Below are 20,387 nucleotides of genomic sequence, written 5' to 3' on the forward strand. Positions count from 1 at the left end.
AATCAGTATTATTCTCAGTTGCTGTGGAAAACTGAGAGCTGCGGACTTAAGAAGCTTTTTTGTTTGTTTGTTTGTCTGTTCTTTCTTTTCTTTTTTTCATTGTTCCTTTCAAGTCTCCTCAGCATCTGAAAATCCAGACTCCTGCTGACGGGACACATCTGAATCCCGCTCCTAGCCGGCCTACAAGCGCACTGCTTGTTTAGGAGATTTAAAAATATTTTCATTGCCACCATGCAGGAGCTATAACATTCTATTATGGTCATGTAAATAAACCCATTAAAAGGATTTAAAGCTAAAGTGCGCGCTCTCGGCGAAGCGCAGCATCAGCACCAGCACCAGCAAACCAATGCGCGTCCCCGCCCCGGTAGAGGCTGCCCGAGATCCCGGGAAGAGGAGTTGGAGCCGCGCGAGTTAAAGTTGGGCTAAAGGGGGGTGAGAGGATGCTGCAGAACAATCGTCGATCTAATTAACATAGCATATGTGGATAAACGTGTCCTAAGTGAAGGATGACTTGCAAAACACTGAGCATATGCCTCTTGTTTTTGGGGTTTCAACATTGCTCATCACGTAAGTCTTGTGAAACAGCAATTATTCATCTTCTATCGTTTGCTAGAATATGATTAAAATATTTCAAGGTGTATATACATGCATTATCTGCAGACTGTTCAGTGTCGGATCATATGCTGACGAAAAAGTTGCATTTTAACATTCGATAACCTAATGAGTGAAAAATACCACCGGAGGGCAAAAATGTAGCCTGAGATGTTGGGATGTTTGAAGGGCAACACACGCTGTGATAAAACCAGGCGTTGTGTTAAAATACAAACGATTTCATTTTCATTTTGGTTATTGCAAATTCAAAGCACAAAAAAAAGTGTAGAAGCAAACCGCGTCGGTCCTGCATAGGTGCGCACGGCGATCCCCTTTGCACTGGACTGTCTGCATTGCAGTGCTTTCTCTCAGCCTGCACGCAAGTTTCTGCAGCGTGCGGGCTCAACTCTGTTTTCTTAAAAAAAAACCCACAGTGCTGTTTATGTTGTTTCAAATATAATAATCTACACACTTTATCGATAGTGTATCTTCTTATTGCTGCAAATCCGTTGAGCGATTTTTCTTCTTTTTTTAAATATATATATAACGACGGTTGAGAGCAGGGTTCAGCGTCCTGACCGGGACCAGCCCACTGCAGTACTTTTTTTGGGAAGCCTGGGTACCCATGAGCTTCCCAGAAAACGCTGCATCCTGCTTCCACCTTGGCTGGAAATCAATATTTACTGTAAGATTGCTGAAGTGCTTTAGTAATCTTACAGTTGCCAGAACTGAGAATATGTTTGTGGGGATATGTTTGGGGCTAAAACTGGGTAATGGTAAACACCCACCTCACCCATCCACCAGAGCTCGGATGCATACTGATAAGCCTTATGTGTGATGTCACTGTCAAGATGACCTCAGAGGGTCTTGACAGTTTCTTAAAGCATACTTTAAGAAACGGTCTCATCCGTTTAGGAAAGAGGGATGGGCTGTGATGTAACTTCTAGTCAGTTTGGAATGTGAAATTCAAATACAGCTAGTATACCGCATAAATGCATTTAAAAAAAGACCCATTGTTACCGTCATTATATGAAACAACAACAACAAAATTGCCAGGTTGAAGGTTTTTGTGGACACAGATGGTTCCAGATGATTTTGATATTACATCTTTGAGATTTCTCCTTGTAAGCAATTGTAACTTTGACATCCAGGAACTGTCATTTCCAGAGTTATTTTTATATATATATATTTTTTAAGATTTTCAAAAAGGACTGTTTCTGTATGATGCCATGCTACTGATGAAGAAGCTCTCAATGAAGCTCTGTTACATGCTGTGCTGGGAAGTTGGTACTTGTTTGCCATCCTATTACAAAGGGGATATATATATAGAAAGCAGCTATGTAGAATATGTTTGTCATGCTCATTAGATCACTTATTACTAATCAATACGCTGATGCCTCTGTGTTTAATTTGCAAAAGTTTTCTAAATAGTTTGCTGTGGTGCTGTGCACAGTGGAGCTGTGCCAGAATAAAATGGACCCTCAGATCTCAGAGCACTCTAAACCATCCTGGGGTGAGGCTGAGACTCACTCCCTGAAGTGCCTGTGTGTGCGTGAGGAATAATAATAATACATATGCATAAATAAGAAATTTACAGCCCAAACAACAGGGGACTAACTGTTTGCTTTCCATGTGAGGGGAATTGTTATCTTAAAAAAAAAGCTGTATTTTTCTTTTAGACAGAATAATTCTGGTCATTTAGATAAATGTAAGCCTCAGTATAACTCTGATATTCTGTGGAGTTTGTAGTTTGGATCCTTGGCAGTTAGGCACCACCCACTGTGAGGCCTGCCTGAGTATGAATAATTTAATAAAACCTCTCTGTTATATTTCTGCTATCCTCATACATTGCTTTGTTGCACTATATTTTGGCATGTTGGCAGCTGCCAGCATTCAGTAGATGTCTTCACTCAAACAGGGTTGCTATGTGAATCTTCAGCAGTCATGCATCACAGACCAGCGACAGCCAAAGGAGGTGCCTCTGCATACTGTATGTAAGCAGCAGTAATGATGTGTCAGCCCAGACAGGCCAACCCACACTTGCGGCAGAGTGATATTTCAGCAGGAGTGGTGCTAGAGCTCCACACAGCCACGCTGTTCTCCACAGCCTCCTAATGATAAACGGAGAAACAGGCTACCCTGTGCGGTGCATAGACGAGAGGGGGTGCAAAATCACAAGTAGAAGGGTACACAGGCTTCAGGTACACTCTATCTGCTGCAGCATGGCAACGCCCAATAGGGAAGAGCGAGGCAGTGAGAGAGACTGAGAAGATTATACGATGATGATGAGCAGTAATGGGATGCAGTGAAAGCATGGGAGATTGGAGGGTTTTTAGAGTTGGCATGGAAATAAAGAGAGTGACATTAGACTGAGGGAAAGGAAGTGAGACACTGAATAGGTGGGGGTGCATGACATGCTTTCCATAAAAAGGAGGAGCTGTATGGCCTAGGTTAACTTGATGCAGTCTGGGATGAGAGCGTTTGGCTGTTAAAGACAGAGCTTTAACTGCTACTAACTGAAGAATTAGAAATAAGTCAATACTCAAGCTATTAGCAGCAAATGAGCTTAAATATTTTTGTGTGACTGGACATTTGAGGGTGTGGAGCACTTGAAATTGCTTTAGAGAACAGCGATTAAGTAATGCAGCAGAAATCTGTTATTGATCGTCTGCAGAATAGCAGGCATTTCGGGATCACAAAGACAGAGGAAGTCATCAGACAGGAGAGTGAATCAGAGAGTCAAGGTCACATTTTCCTTGCTCAGCATGTTTCTTCCCTCTGAATGTGTAGCGTGCCCTTGTGGGAATGTCGACAGAACTCACACTTGTGTAAATACTGCAACATATCCTCTTGAACTCTAACTCGTCTAGAGGAGGGTGTGTATTTGCTGCACTGTGATTCACGGTATGTTTCATCTATTTAATGTATTGGAAGAAAACTCTACTTTCTCATTCATATTTCTTCACTGTAAGAGTCTGCTTTGATCACAGTGCCTTCTGTTCGTCTACAAAGTTATTTAAAATTTCAGACCATGCTCCACCTGTCCTCATCTAGCTCCATTTACAGTCTGCTAACATCTCTTGTTCTTAGCCACTGTCTACTGTACTCCACGACCTCCATGGATGTATAAAAACAAATTACAACTCCTGTTTTAGCAGTAAACAACTCCAACGGGTTAAGAGAGGATTGTACTGAAACAGGTGGAAGGTCAGACCGGAGCTGCTTTCATTTCAGTAATAGTTATACGTAGCAAGATTAAAACATTCGATTTTTTTCAGTGCACCTACGTTCTCCTTCATAAAACCCCATCCCCTTTTAGTCTATCTGTTTTAAATCTCTTGAGAGTAATAAAGAGCATATTTTGGCACTTAAAATGAGACAGTGTTTCTCTTGCAGCTTGAGGTGAGGGCATTGGGCATTTATCCTCAACCATGACAGAAGCAAGATTAGGTAGAATTATGGTCACTTGTAATAGCCTTCATCCAGGGAACAAGCCCGAGCAGATGTGAGATGGTCCTATCAGTCTCATAACCACATGCATAATAGCAATGCAGCATGACGAAGCTGCTCTGAATGAAGGTGGAAGGACTCTTTGATTTTATTTTCTGTATATTTTAATCTGCAAACCCAAAACAAAACAACAAAACATCCTAAAGGTATTTGTGCTTTGCTTTGGATTTAATTGAATTGATCCAGCTAAATGTGTCTCACAGAGCATGCACTAACCACTAATTAATCTCCAAGTGTTTTCTTTCTTATCTGGCTGTGCAGCAGTGCCCACCATTGTTACCCAGAACTTTACAATTTGATGGTGCAGAAGTGCTTTTTTTTTTTTTTAATGCCTCCTGACCTTGGTGTCCTCTGTGTTTTCACTGCAGGAGAATGTGTCGATCCACTCGTCTCTGGGCTCTATGCATCCTCCTTCCTGGCCTCTTCCAGATATAACTTTCTGTACTCTGCCAATTTTGCCAAACTGTATGGTAAGTTCTTACTTGCAATGCAGAGCCAGTCTATAACTTCATGCTATTTAGCTTTGAGACCTGATTCACAGCACACATTTATCTTAGTAAGTGCAAGTGTAACTAATACCATCAAGCACGGCTCCGTTGCATTTAGTTCAACCACCAAGGTGTTCACATTGGAATATCAGAATGGACTGAAGCTATTATTAATGTTATTAGTTATATCTGTTTTTTCAATGTCAACAAGCATGACATAGACTATTCCTTAAATGGCAAGGCACATTAAAGTATTCTATAAGCCATAGAGTGAGGGACTCCAACTTAAAGTGACAGTACTTTTAACAGGAATGCAAAGAATATACATACTATATACTATACAATTATAGCACCTACATGGGCTTTTAATAGCACTAAATTGCATCCTCTGTAACCACTGCAATAAGATTTGTGGTCAGCTCTGTAAGGTCACGCTTGCTTTGCCAGTGGTTTCAACCTCAACAAATTGTGTGTCACTTCCAAATCAAATCTTCCTCTTTCACCCCCTCAGGCAGCAGTGGCTGGTCCCCTTCCCCCAGGGACAGGCAGCCATGGTTGCAGATAGACTTGGGCAGGAAGTACCGGCTGATGGCAATTGCCACTCAGGGGACCTTCAACTCATATGACTGGGTCACCAAATACACACTACTCTACGGAGACCGACCAGACTCCTGGACACCATACATCATGAAAGGAGGCAACTCTGTAGGTGTCAATGGGCCCTAACAGTCTGGGTGGGATATAAGCCATAAAAGGGATGAGTCGAGGATTAACTAGTCAAACGTAATCTCTACAGCAGATTTTGGATTCAGTGGGTGTTCCGTTATATTCATTGCCACTGGCATGAAAACAAAGACAGCACAGAATATTATCTCTTGCACCACTGACAAAGCTAATCTCACCATCAATTCATCTACAGTCTCTTAATAAGGCTTTAATGCCACTGCAGTGGCTCAATAACTCTCCATTCTTTTCCTGTCTCAACTGTTTGCAGACGCTGCCTGGTAACTGGAATTATTATCAGGTGAAGAGGAATGTCTTTCATTACGCCTTTACTGCTAAACACATTCGTCTTCTGCCTCTGGCATGGAACACGGAGAATGGAGGGAAGATTGGCGTGCGGCTGGAGCTGTTTGGCTGCCCTTATGGTAAAATGACTGAAGGATGCTGCACAAGGAATTTACTGATTCTGACTGACATCCAGGAACATTCAACAACCCTCGCACTCGACCATATTTGACACTATGCCAAATGTGCTGAGTTCCATATTAGTTAATAAGTGACTATACTCTCAGTACCACCATATTCATATGCGCATATTACACATAAGTGCCAAACAATTTGACGGCGCCATGCAGCATACTTAAATAACTATTTTGAACTGAATCCAGTTTGAAATTTTGTTTCAGATTCCTATGTGCTACAGTACAATGGAGATGACTCAGTGATCTACATGTACCCTGAAAAAAGATCCCGTACACTGCAGGACCACATTGCCATAAACTTCAAGACTCTGGAGCAGGATGGCCTGCTTTTGCACAGTGAAGGGATTCAAGGAGACCTCTTCACCCTGGAGCTGAAGAAAGGCCGACTTTACCTGCACATCAGTCTTGGTAGCTGGATTGTTAAGTCTTATAGTTACATCAAAGATCTTCTAATGCTTAGAACATATCAGATCATTTATTTTTATTTTAATTCAGTTACTTCTATGCTGTATCTGCTCTTTTTTTTTTTTCAGGAAGCAGCATTGTACACAAAGTTGATGGTCGAACTACACTGACTGCTGGCAGCCTTCTCGATAATCTACACTGGCACTATGTCACAATCAAACGCTATGGTCGACAGGTGAACTTCACAGTGGACAGTCAGACAGTGACAGCCATATGTAATGGAGAATTTACTCATCTGGATCTAGATAACAAGGTACTGTCTTGAAAATGATTCTCCTTTAATTGCAGAAATATTAATGAATGCGGGACAATGCACTGGATTAATGAGGGTCACTGACTGTCTTAACACCTGATGCTTAGATCTATGTAGGAGGAGTAATAGAGCAAAACATGCCTCACCTCCCTTCCACACCAAATTTCCGGGGCTGCTTGGAAAACGTCTTCGTCAATGGCATCAATGTCATTGACAAGGCCAAGAGAGAAGAGCCTGACATCCGTATACCGAGAAAGGTAGAGCTTTATGATAACAGTAACAGTTAAATAGCAACCTTACCATTTTGCGTAATCACCATCAATTTCATCTAATTATTTCTGTTACATGTTCACAGTGGAATCACAAGCACTGTCCCTTGTTTCAGCATGACTAATGAGGTCTCATTTCTCTCTCTCCATCTAGAAAAAGATGCATTTTGCCTGCCGTGACATTCTGCTAAAACCAATGACCTTTGCTGGGCCCAACAACTACCTGCAGGTGCCAGGGTTCTTCAGGAGGCCCCGTATGTTTGTCAAGTTCAAGTTCCGCTCATGGGATTACACAGGGCTCCTGATGTTCACACGCTTTGCTGATGACCTGGGTGCTCTTGAGCTGGGTCTGAGCGAGGGACAGATCAACGTCACTATATTCCAGCCTGGCAAGAAGAAAATTCAGTTTGCTGCAGGTGAGCTTTTGTCAGGCACTGATTTTGCTTAATGATAGATTTGATTGCTTACAAAGTTACAAAGCGTGTTCTCCTCGTGTCCGTGTGGGTTCTCTCTGGCTTCCTGCCACAGCCCATAGACATGCAGTTAGTGGGGTTGTGAATGTGAGTGCGACTGGTTGTCTGTCTCTCTCTGTGTTAGCCCTGTGACAGACTGGCAACCCTCCAGAGTGTACCCCCCCTGAATTGGATAAGTGGAAGAAAATTTTTAGATACAGAGTAGCTTTTCTTTAGCATTTCTTGTAGACCCTCACTGTTTCATAATATGTGGGAACTGAAAGACTGAGAGTGTTAAACTCAAACTTAGTGTTAGTTCAAACAGGCTGCAAAGTCAACTGCAATCTGGGCAGGCCAGCTGATCTAACCATCAGCCCACATTAGCTGCTGGCTAAGCTGATATCCTTCTTCACATGCAATTGGCAGTGCATATCTTTAGACATGCTAAAGATATGCACTGCTTGTATATCTTTAGCCCATCTACAGTTGCTGCACATCTGGAAGCTGCTTTGCAAGCCACTTTCACCCCAGATCTTCCTTTCATGCTGTGTCTCATGCAGCTGCTTTCCATGCCTCCATGATTCCATACATTTTTATACAATAAAATTTTTTTTGTAATTTCACCTCTTTACACCATCAAAGTGAATTTTAAAGATGTGTTTGAAGTGCAGACTTTCAGGTTTAATTCAAGGGGTTTAACAAAAGTACTGCAGTAACTGTTCAGTAATTACTGCATATTCACATAGTGAATTCAAGCAATGAGTCTTAAATCACATCTTGATTGTTTGATCTGAAATCCACTGTGGTGGCGTACAAAAGGCAAAATTACAAAAATAGCATCATTGTTCAAAAAGCCATGGACATAAACGTATGAAAGGGCCAAATATTAGTCTCTCCAGAATGAGACAGCAATGTTTTTTGTCCCTCAACTATAATTGGACAATTCATAGTGACTTTTATCTGACAACTGAATGAATGGTAAGCATTATACCCATGAGGTCTGTACTGAGAGTCAGTACTGTACATATCCTTACTGATAATACAATATCAAAGCATCATGAAAGGCTTGCTTCACAGGATACAGGCTAAATGACGGTTACTGGCATTCGGTGGATTTGGCAGCCAGAGACAACCTGCTAACGCTCACTATTGATGAGGAGGAGGGCTCGCCACTGAAAATCACCAACCCTTTCACCATTCGGACAGGCGACCGCTACTTTTTTGGAGGTGAGGCGACTTCTCAAATAACTGCTAGCAACGAAAAAGATCACACAGATCAAATCTGTGCTCATCAAGTCTAACAACATTTGCTTTCCTGTGTTTAGGTTGTCCGAAAACTAATAACACTGTAAGGAAATGTGAAACTAAGCTAAATCGCTTCCATGGCTGCATGCAGCATATCTTCATAGACAACGAACAGCTTGATATTGACATTATTCTGATGCGACAGTGGGGAAGATATGCTGAGCTGTTGTTGGGCACCTGTGGGATCACTGACAGGTAGGAAATACACTATTAGTCATCGAGGAAACCTGGCTAATTCAGCTTAATTAAAAAATACTAATGCAACACTGCAATAATGACTCATTAGTGTATGTCATACAGACCCATTTATCATATTTAATGATAACCCATTTACAATGTTTGTGTACCCCCAATGTGGCCCCACATTGCTGTCAGACATAATTTTCAACAACAAATTGACCTCATAAACACTGTCTTAAGAATCCTAGCAGGATAAAAATATCTTAGAAAGGAGAGAAGCATGGGAATAATGAAAGGACATAGGTTAGTAAGTATGTAAGTCCCTCACTTTTGGAATAAACAAAACCTCACTGTAATAATCTCTTTTATGTACAGATGTACTCCAAATCCATGTGAGCATGAAGGTAGATGCATCCAGTCCTGGGATGACTTTATCTGCCTGTGTGAGAATACAGGCTATAAAGGAGAAGTGTGTCACATGTGTAAGCGCTGGCTGATAATTGTAAAACACCAATTAAGAGTTAATAGCGCCTTTCCTGTGCTATTTTTATTCTTACTATCATAACGCGTTTTCTTCTTTCCTCAAACAGCGGTTTATAAAGAGTCATGTGAGGCCTACAGACTCAGTGGCAAGTACTGGTCTGGAAACTACACCATCGATCCTGATCTCAGTGGGCCACTGAAACCATTTGAAGTGTATTGCAAAATGAAATGTAAGTAGTCATTGTCATAATGGTGCACAGCTTCATAAGCAGCGTGTTCAGTATTTGATGTTTTATCTGTAGGTTGTGAAAAGCAGGAGAAAACAAAGTCATGCTTTTATGCTGGAGTAATGAGACACCTGCACTGAAATTTCATGGGAAATTAAAACGGGTTTATATAACAAGGGAGATCCAGCTGTTGCTGTATTTGCATCTGTCTTGTAAAACTGTTCTTCCTCTACGTCCTCTCTCCTGCATTCTCTGTCCAAGCTTCCTGTTGATATTAAATATTAAATTGCTTTATAGCCCCCCCCCACCAATCTTCCTCTTCCTCTCTTTTTCTGACTTGACCTATATCTATCAAACCTCTTTGCAGCATATAAAGCTTGGACAGTGATTATGAATGATCGAGTTGAAGGTACTAAGGTGACTGGGAGTTCAATTGACAGGCCCTATATAGCACATGTCAACTACTGGAATGCCTCCTGGGATGAAGTCACCGCTCTTGCCAACATCTCCATGTACTGCGAACAGTGGATTGACTACTCCTGCTACAAGTCCCGCCTCCTCAATACCCCCAGTGAGTAGGATGAGTCAGACATTAATTTATTAGTGTGTTGATGATCATTAAGGAAAAAAAAAAAAAAACACGAAGACATGCTTCAAACACAGATTCAATTTCTTTTACAAAACAGATGGAAGGCCTTTTACTTACTGGATTGGTCGTAACAATGAGAGTCACTATTATTGGGGTGGGACATTCAGAGAAGTCCAAAAATGCGGCTGTGTCATCAATCAAACCTGCATCGACCCCAAGTATCAGTGCAACTGTGATGCTGACTATAGACAATGGTGAGAGAATAACACATTGACAGGTTCACCTTGTGACTCCGACATTAATCATCGTCTCTGTGCGTTTTCAGGCACTCGGACAAGGGCTACTTGGACTTTAGAGACCATCTACCTGTTAGGAAGTTGGTGGTTGGGGACACCAACAGGACTGGGTCAGAGGGGCATTTCACAGTGGGCCCACTCCGCTGCCATGGCGACAGTGAGCTTAAATATTATATGCATATGCTCATCATTAGTGTAACAAAGGGTTGGGAGTTGTTTTTGTTTTTTCAACTGTATTTAAATGTTTTCCACAGGAAACATCTGGAACACCATAGCCTTCACAAAGCCCACTTACATAACATTCCCCACCTTCAAGCCTGGAACAACTGCTGACATTTCTTTCCACTTCAAAACCTATCGGGACCATTGTGTCTTCCTGGAGAACTCTGATGAGCACCTTAGAAACTTTATAAGAATAGAGCTCAATAGTGAGTTTATTCACCTGCTGGAAGGAAATTCTCAAGTTTATCCAATTAGAACTGTAAATGTTGCAAAAATATTTTGTTAATTTTATCTTGTCTTGTCTTCCAGCCACCCATAATCTCGCATTTGTATTTATGGTTGGTGACGGCATCCTTAATGTGACCCTACACTCCCCTATGCCACTCAATGACAATGAGTGGCACTTTGTTCAAGCAGAGCTTAACGTGAAGTTGGCTCGGATTAAGGTAGATTATCAGCCTTGGGCTGTCAAACGCTTCCCACCTCAAACTTTTATCAGCATGAAGTTCACACATCCTCTCCTTGTAGGTAGGTTTCCTGAGGTGAACATGGAAATTTCAAGATATAAAAATGGCACAAATTAAAGAGATTTGATGTGTCCTCTAGAACATTGAGTGAATAGCCACTGGTACAAGTATTCTTTGTCACAGGTTCAGCCAACCGCACCTTAAGGCCTTTCTTGGGATGCCTTCGAGGGTTGCGGATGAACGGCGTACCTCTTGATTTAGAGGGGAAAGTAAACGAAGAACAGGGCATAAGGAGGAACTGTACCGGACAATGTCTTAATGCTACCATACCCTGTCGAAACAGTGGCCAGTGTATCGAGGGATATGCTTCCTACACTTGTGACTGCAACAATACCGCCTTTGATGGTTTCTACTGCCATAAAGGTGAGTTCATGTTCAACACAGCAACACTAAAACAACTTGAACTCGATGGACTTCAGGCTGATGCAGACATCTAATTCAATAATGATCTTTTCTAAGATATCGGAGCTTACTTTGAGATTGGATCGTGGCTGAGGTACAACATACGAAAGAAGCCTGTATCGGATGAAGCAGCATGGGCCAACTGGATTGACCCGCACTATGATAATTTCAGCCTTGGCTACAATGATACATCAGACGACATAGAGTTCAGTTTCAGCACTGTTCACGCACCAGCTGTGTTGCTCTATATAAGCTCCTTCGTCCAGGACTACATCGCTGTCATCCTCAAGACTGACGGTATGTAAAGCTAAGTTAAGCTAAACAATATTTGCTGAGAATTAGAAAGTGGTGACTTATATATAATCTCATTTTTAGGACAGCATAGTCATTTTATTCACTTGTTAAAATTATTCAGCAAAACAGTGCTATGTGCTACTGATTCTCTGTGTTGCCTCTCCCCCCAGGTAGTGTAGATCTGAGGTATAAGCTGGGACTCATAACACACAAGTACCAGCTGACTCACAGAAATCTGGCAGATGGATTCCCTCACTATGTGAACATAACCAGACACAACAGAACCATCAAAACTCAGGTTTAAGCTCCCATTGTGTACACTGCGATCTGTGCTTTAGATTACCTTCTGTGAAATTATTTTTTCATGTCTTGAAATGCTGTATTCTGCTGTGCACCCATTTAAGGACATCCAACTAATTAACCTTCCCAAAGTGAAGCAGAATTTCCTACAAATTACAAAAATAGTGACCTACACAGATCTTCATGTAATACATTGGGATTTGATTTGGGGTTAGATAGAAAGGCTGGAAACGGAGGTAAACAGCTAGTCTTTCCTTCCTTCATATCGACATCTTAAAATTCTAGATTTTGTTGCCTTTGACAGGAGTCAGGTTGGTTGTTTCAACTAGTTCTCAAATTTGTCTTGTTGTAGCCTCACATTCCACGTACAGAGATGAAAGTGCCATAAATGTCCAACAATATTTTAAAAAACCCTTGAAATTTTATCTGAAAGTGCTCTATATGCAACTGTTTAGCTGTTTATAATCATCAATGCTTGTGGTATTATAGGCATGTAATGGTTTCTCTTTATCCTTTGATTCCCCCTCTGCAAATGTGAGAAGTATAACAAATGTTTCCCCACCCACAGGTGGATTACATGGAGCCTATAGTGGAAAAGATAACTTTGGTGGAAGATGCCAGGTTTGACTCTCCAAAGTCCATGTTCCTGGGCAGAGTGATGGGTAAAAGTCTTATTAACTACTTGTCATTAATAACATGCAGTTTATTTATTTTGCAGCAAGAGTTGTTTTGGATTCATTTACAGACACTGAACTCATGTTTGCATCCTCTCCTTCAGAGGTTGGTGACATTGACTATGAGATCCAGAGGCATAATGCTCCAGGCTTCATAGGCTGCATATCTGGGGTGAGATATAATGTCTACGCGCCTCTCAAGACCCTGTTCCGTCCAAATGAAACAGACCCGCCGGTACAGACGCATGGCTATGTCTCGGAGTCAATTTGTGGTGCCTTCCCTCCCGTCCTCGGTTATGTACCATGGGAGGCTGACCCCTGGTTTACTGGAATAGGTAGAAGTTCATTTTTCATATTGTAGCTCTCGTTAAATAAAGGCAATCTTATTTTCTTTTCCTTCCCTTAACTGTGCATCTCTCTCTCTTGCAGAGTATATTTATATCCACGATGACCTAGGTCTATTTTGGATAACAGGTAAGAGTCATTTTTATCTTGTACTTGTACAAAAAATTGTAATGTGCCATTTAATAGTTTATATGGTTTAGACTGAAGCATCACTCATCTCTGTTTTACTCACTCTTTCCGTCCTGTCCCTGATGGCACAAACACTGTTTGAAATTCTCTCTTAGTTTTTCCTAAAATCCTCTAATCCAAAATTAGAACAGAGTTGTCAGAGTCTGACAGGAGCTTTTCACTGTTTATCGGGTGTCTGACTGCAGGCTGAATTTTATTACATGTGGGGGATAAAAAAAAAAAACCAAAGAACATAATCACAACAAACAACCATTTTTTTTTAATGCCGTCATGCCAAATGTTGGCTTTGATTATATTCAAGTGGATTCAGGTATATTAGTTGAGTAAATAAGGAAAATTTGTGGACTGTATATGACTTATTTAGAGATTATTAGTCACATCTAAAATATATATTTTAAGCACATTTTTCAAATATAATTGACTTAAAGCTTTTCATGCTTTCTTTCATGTTGTACTGTACCCGCAACAGAGAAATACAAGCTTAATAATAATAATGTTAAATGTCTTCCTATCCATATGTGTTTCTAGAAGGTATTTATTATATAATCAACATGAATATTATAACAAGAACATGGACGTGGAGGACATGTTGAGCACCGAGAGCAGATGAGTAGCCAGCAGCGCAGTATTACAGATTAAAAAAAAAAAAAAAAAATAGAGCAGGTCCCCCTGATGAGTAGGAGAGGCTGGAGTCTCAGGATTAAACTGCAGCACAGAGACTCCCTGCTCCATCCCTGTCTGAGACCTTTACCGGATCAGCTATATTTAGTCTGCACGGGCCCAGCTTACTGTTCATCACTGATAGATGCTTTAGCTTAATAGATCATTTTGCTTCTGAGATATTATGCTAATGCAGGACATCAGCATGTCACTCAAGATTAATGCACCATTCAGGCATCCTGTCAGTGGGCCCTCCTAGATATCAGACATCTTCTCTGTCTGATATATTGTCATGGGTAAAATGGTTATGACTCAGAAATTACACCTCCTGTTTTAATATTACTGATGAAATAAAATGTACTGGCGAAAAAATAATGTTCACAAAGATAAGGTCCGAATGCTTGATCCCTACATTGAGGGGATTCAGCGGCTCTGTTGTGCTGTAGGGAATATTTAGCCTGATATGGGTTCACTTTTCCACCTTGAGGGAAGAGTCACTATAATCAAAGCAATACACGTATTTGTGGAAGAATAATGTTCCTTCACTCCAAATTGAGTTCTACAGACTTTTTAAAGGTGCAATTAAGTTTTAGTGAAAGGATTCAACACCTTTTAAGACACTTTATGTTGGTTTTCAAATCTTTTACCCTTCTGTATCTTTCCCAGAGGTAAAGAAATACTGAGTTAGGTTTTGTTTTCAACACATCACAGACCATTCTCTGTACCCATTAACTGCAGTTATGAACCTGAGGCACTGAAGCCATTTTATCGGCAGAAAGGCTGGCAAACACTGTTGATATTTTGCCATTTCATTACACAGTGAACACTCTGAGTGACAAAAAAAAAACCCACACACCTACAGGCAATTTAATGCCATGATTTCACTCACTGAACTGCCAAACAAGAAATGTGGTTGGTCTCTAAGCTCACGGACAGCTGTGAATACTTACAACCACCGTCTTTTAAGATGAAAAACACATTTGTAATATGTTGAAATTACAGTTGGATGTAATTTCAATCTGATGCAAAAACTCATTTATGCCTCTGTCACAGCTGGATTAGTGAAAGTCCATCTTCACAGATGCCACATAGACTGCAGCAAATTCCAGATGCAGCTGCTTGGGAACTGAGGGCAAAGTGCTTATCAGGTCACTCTAATCGTCAGAAAATTCCTCTAGCTACCTGAAATTTCCTTCCAGCTCTATAAGACCTTGCTCCAGAGGGTGCGCTATATCAGATAATATTTTAAATGTACCAAACCTAGCAGAGGATTAGCAAGAAGCAAGTGAGGGCAGCGATAAGAAGGATGCAGCAGTTGGTCCAGATGACACACCTCCATACCATGGAGGGATGGAGCTGTCTAGGAGAGAAAGCAGTGGACCTTTAAACAAGATGGTTTAAAACAACCTTGGAGTGTTAGAGGATGCCTGAGGAATGGAGAAGATGTATACTGACACTGATTTTTAAGAACAACCACGAATGCACGGCAAAGAGTTGTCAGAGCTAGGTTACAAAGAGAGGTGATGATCAGCAAGCAGCAGTGTGGCTTCATGTTGAGAAAGAGCACTAATGTTTGCTTTGAGAGTGTTGATGGAGAAGCACAGAGAAGGTCAGAAGGATTTGGACTGTGTCTTTGTGGATGTAGAGAAGTCATGTGATAGGGTGCCAAGAGAGAAACTGCGGTACTGTATGAGGAAGTCAGGTGTGGCAGAGAAGTATGTGAGACTGGTGCAGGACATGTATGAGAACAGTGAGACAGTGGTGAGGTGTGCGGTCAGAGTGACAGATGTGAGGGTGGGATTACCTCAGGGATTGGCGCTGAGCCCCGTTCTTGTTTACAGTGCTGTTGGTATTTTGACAGATGAGGTCAGACAGGAGTCTCCATGGACTATGATGTTTGCAGACGGCACTGTGATCTGTAGTGAGAGTAGGGAGCATGTGGAAAAGAGAGGTGGAGGTATCCACTGGAGAGGACTGAAAGTCAGTAGAAGCCAGACAGAATACATGTGTATGAATGGGAGGGAGGCAGGTGGAAAGCAGAAGTTTCAAGGAGTAGAGGTAGTTAAGGTGGATGAGTTGAAATACCTGGAATCAATAGAAATTAATCAATTAGAAATGAATAGATCAGAGGGACAGCTCATGTTGAGCCATTTGAAGACAAAGTAAAAGGGGCAAGGCTGAGATGGTTTGGACTTACAGTACCAGTCAAAACTTTGGACACACTTCCCCATTCATATGAATAGATGCGTATGTCCAAACCTTTAAGTGGTACTGTATGCAGAAGAGGGATAGTGCATAGAATTGGGCAAAGAATGTCGAATATGGAGCTGCCAGACAGGAGTAAAAGAAGAAGAAGACCACAGAAAGGTTCATGGATGTAGTGAAGGAGGGCGTGCAGAGGGTGTGACAGAAGAAGATGGTAGGGATAGGGTAAGATGGAGGCAATTCATCTGCTGTGTCCCCTAAAGGGAGCAGCTGAAAGAAGAGGAAGTAGAAGATCAAACCCAGCAACGATTAAAAGGCAGCAATCTTCTTCATGCCTCAAAAGCCAGTTCTAAATCCAGTAAGATTGCATTCAGTATTTATGAACACAAATAATGTACCAGGTTTATTTAATATTCCAAAACTTTGACTTAAAAAAAAAAATCAGCACTCAGTATTTGTATAGTTGATAATTGCTCATATTTAATCTCATATTGTCCTGTTTGGATATGCTTTGATTACCCTTTGCCCCAGTAAATTACATTAAATAACACAATTAACACAATTCAGAGAGACTAAAAAAACTCCACATGAACAGAGCGTAAACCTGACACTTAAGATGTTACAGAATTAGGCAGACTTTTGGCACAGTAGAAAAAAGGTGTGGTACTTTAGTTATCATATTGTCATCACAGACAATATGAGACCTAAATTAATTTATTCTAACAGTTTGTCTTATTAATGTAAAAAAAAAAATTTGCACCTATATTTCTGTCAAACAGTGCCAGCTTGTCATCGGTATTTCTTGGTGCAGCTTTTTCCTCGCTGCCTTGCGGATATTGTCTGACTCCTTTTTTTTTGTCCTTCAGTTATTATCATCCTGGCACTGCTGCTGCTGTTTGGAGGCTTGTACAGCATCTATGTCTATGCCTACCAGCAGAAGGGCAGTTACCATACCAATGAACCCAAAAACCTGGAATCCCCCAGCAGCGCCAGACCCCTGACCGAGACCCTGAGGAGAGAAAAAAAGAACCTCCCAGAAATTGAAGAGGAGTTCAGGAGCGACTAGCATCAGAGGACCTCTGAGACAATGGGTGGGGGTTGGAATGTGGGAATTAACATAAACAAAACCACAGATACCTAAATTAAGTTTTCTATGTTTTTTGTTTCCTGTTTTTTTTTTTTTTTTTACATTTTGGTTTTTGTTCCTTTGCCCAGATGATTTGGATATGATGCCTGGTGCTCTACATAGTATGTATTTTGGTAAGTCTAGTTCCGCTGGGATCAAAGTTCAAATCAAGCCCCGTGTTGCATGAGTAGCCAACAAGTCTCACACTGTATTGCAGGGTGAAATATTGAAGTGCCTCATCTGAGCAAGCTTGATCTGAAGTACCCTTAAATAGCTTATTCAGATAGGGATGGATTACCGTGTGAAAGGATGTTTAATTGGAACATCAGATTTGTATTTTGGCTTAAATTGACTGATTTCTTTCCTGAGCCATTTTTAAGACCGAAAACTACCAATAACCTACTCCATAGATTTATTGCCATCTAAAATATACCTCTTGCTGACAATCTCTTCTGGAGCCACTTTCACCACCATAGGGCACGGAACAGTGAACAAAACCAGTGCGACAAAAATCAAGAACACAAGACTGATGTTCATGCACAAAAAACATCAACCGAAGGAGATTTGTGATTTTAAGCTTTGAGATGATGCATAAAGTAAAGTAAAGGTATATATGCTTACGTTTGTTGTATTGAAGACTATAATATTGCATTACATGTACAGGGTCAGTAGAGAGGAGCCTTGCCGATTACAGTATGCTCAGATTCATAACACATTCTCAGTCATGGGGCTTTGGATGTGAGTCTGTGATGATCTGAAGATACGGTACCTCTGGCTGTGGGAGCTAACAGACTGTTGGTGTACTGCAGAATGAAAACAAAATGTTAAAGTGATGAAGCTTGCCAGAGACAGAGTGAACTGTATATCCAAAATCTTATTTCTTCTGTCTTACTTCCGGTTGCGTATATTATGATCAGTCTGCCAATAGGTTGGTGCTTCAGATGTTTTGAGTCTCTAACATCTCAGAGTGTTACAAAAAGAATAAGTCCTTCCGCAATCCTTTCATTTTCTGTGAAGACAAATTTCAGGGAAAAGCTGCTATGGCCATATGGGAAGCGCACATATAAACACACATGCACACACAGTGACATATGTACAGAGGACCACAACAATGTAAATGCTAATCCTTTTTCTTTTACTTCATATTGCTAAACGATTTTTCATTATATTGTAGGACAGTAGCTGACCACCACGTCATTACTGCTGCTGCTGCTTGTTTAGCTGCTTTCAGTGAAAAGTGGAAAACTCTACAGTCACATGAAATTTTCATCTCTGGCAAGATGAAATATCATCAGATCTGTGGTACAACCAAAGCTTAGGGCGATCATCACTCACTGCAGCTCCCTTTGACACTAAAGCACTATTGTGTATGTGGAAAAAAAGAAAAGAAAAAAAAAAGTAATACATTTGCAACATATCAGCTATGCATATGTAGAGCATGAGCGCACTTTGCAGTAACATGCAATAATATTAGCTTCTTCCAGCCACCAATGATGTTAATGCCTCAGTTTAATTTGCAAATGCACAACAGCAAGTAGGATGTAATGAGTGTACACCTAACTATATGAATAATGTGTCAAGTGACTTTTAAAAAAAAAAAAATTCCTTCAGTTTATACAAGAAAAGCTAAGTACAGTTAAACGGGGTGGTTTGAATGTATATCCTTTGACTCTGTAATGTACTAGCAGCCGCTACACTGAAGACCTGCGCTGTTTTTATTGTAGACTGCTTAGTACTGAAAGTAAAACTATTCATTGTAGCTTTTCTAGAATGCTCAGGATAAAGAAAGCACAGTACTTGTTCTCTGTAGCACTAACACACCTCCAAAACTCAACCTTGTTGGTTTTCTTCCATTACAGATGGGCGGGACTGTGCGAAATTGTACAGTGAAAGGATGTACAGTAGATGTAAAAACTGCAATGACTGTAAAAGCTCGACTTGCTAATAATGTATAACCATGTACAGATTTGGCACTTACAGGCTCTATTTTTCAGAATGTGCTTTAATAACATGAATGAGAGTGAAAAGTGAGCAAAGAGAGTGAGACTAATGGTTTGCGATGGAAGACTGATTTGTGTTTTTGTTGTGTGGGCAGTCAACAAACTTGGGTCAAATATGCTTTGTTGCCTTTTAGGAAAGAGTCGACTTCTGTATCATATAAATGTATACGTCTCACTGTATTCATTGGTAAACGGATTGTAAACATTCAGCATAGCAGTGTCACATCATTGCATCTCACTAATTAATTCACATGTGGTCCCTGGAGCGTGTGTTTGTGTGATGTGATATTTTTGTTGCTTGTGTATTTATATATTTTTTCCCACCAAGATACAACCTGACGTTAAGTAATGACAAACGTGCACTGATGCCAACTTATTCAGCTCACTTATTGTAGTGCACCAACAGTAGCACAGTGAGACAGTAACACGTGTTGTTCAGTGTGTCTCCTGTTTGTACAGGCATCAGATGAACTGATCCTGGAGTGACCATCCTGCAGCCTCGTAATGGAGGGAAGGAAGTGGGTAGGTTCAAATGGCCAGTAGAGGGAGTCAGCCAGCTGGATGTTAGCTAAGACAGGGTATGTGCTGACAATTTAAAATGCGAAGCTTTCTGAGCGTTGTTTAATGAGTTAAAGCTAGGAATTTACATGATTAAAAAAAAAAAAAAAAGCATATTTAAAGGAGCTTAAAGTAGGCTCAATAAAAGAATTGTGATTTGTGTGTAATTCTGCTGTGTGTTCTGTTAGCACTTAGAGATTTTAATGTCTATAAAGGCCTTAAAAATCTGCAGAAACCCTGTCAACGGTGATACGATGTCTGAAATCACATGAAAAAGCACCAGAGAAGGGAGTTCAGACTTCTCTGCACCATCAAACTGAATCCCTCTGGAACAAATACCAGAAATTATAGTTGTGTTTTTGATCACATCGAAATGTAGATTTTTTTTTTTTTTTTTAATTTTCTGTTCTCTTTGCTTGCAGTCGATTTGTAATAGTTTCACTGTAAATGACCATAACTGTGTAAATCAAAGCAAAGCCAAAATGTCATCGCAATAAATGATGCTTGAAGGAAATCAATACGTTGCTTTAGCTGGGGTCCCCACACTCTTTGTGTCGTGAGCATTTAGCACA

The 20,387-nt window shown here is 40.7% G+C and overlaps 1 protein-coding gene across 1 annotated transcript; it reads left to right on the forward strand.

Moving 5' to 3' along the window:
* The first annotated feature begins 333 nt into the window (after positions 1-333).
* Positions 334-20,333, forward strand: cntnap1 (contactin associated protein 1). The gene is made up of 24 exons (XM_030735290.1): positions 334-567; positions 4,470-4,571; positions 5,101-5,294; positions 5,584-5,737; positions 5,999-6,202; positions 6,328-6,512; positions 6,620-6,769; positions 6,936-7,197; positions 8,311-8,460; positions 8,559-8,733; positions 9,094-9,200; positions 9,309-9,431; positions 9,796-9,999; positions 10,115-10,271; positions 10,343-10,470; positions 10,568-10,741; positions 10,845-11,063; positions 11,186-11,425; positions 11,522-11,761; positions 11,929-12,056; positions 12,627-12,720; positions 12,837-13,067; positions 13,162-13,206; positions 16,998-20,333. The coding sequence occupies exons 1-24, from the start codon at positions 507-509 to the stop codon at positions 17,195-17,197; spliced, it is 3,927 nt and encodes a 1,308-aa protein (XP_030591150.1). The 5' UTR covers positions 334-506; the 3' UTR covers positions 17,198-20,333.
* The last annotated feature ends 54 nt before the right edge of the window (positions 20,334-20,387 follow it).

The sequence above is a fragment of the Archocentrus centrarchus genome, chromosome 8 (genome assembly GCF_007364275.1).
Source record: "Archocentrus centrarchus isolate MPI-CPG fArcCen1 chromosome 8, fArcCen1, whole genome shotgun sequence".
Classification (NCBI taxonomy): Eukaryota; Metazoa; Chordata; class Actinopteri; order Cichliformes; family Cichlidae; genus Archocentrus; species Archocentrus centrarchus.

What these genes read in the sequence shown, in the direction of transcription:
- cntnap1 (XM_030735290.1), top strand. Translation starts at nt 507, where the DNA reads ATGACTTGCAAAACACTGAGCATATGCCTCTTGTTTTTGGGGTTTCAA. An exon ending in ACCTGTGGGATCACTGACAG is followed by an intron (nt 8,734 to 9,093) that starts GTAGGAAATACA and finishes TTTTATGTACAG; the next exon opens with ATGTACTCCAAATCCATGTG. An exon ending in TGGTTTCTACTGCCATAAAG is followed by an intron (nt 11,426 to 11,521) that starts GTGAGTTCATGT and finishes ATCTTTTCTAAG; the next exon opens with ATATCGGAGCTTACTTTGAG.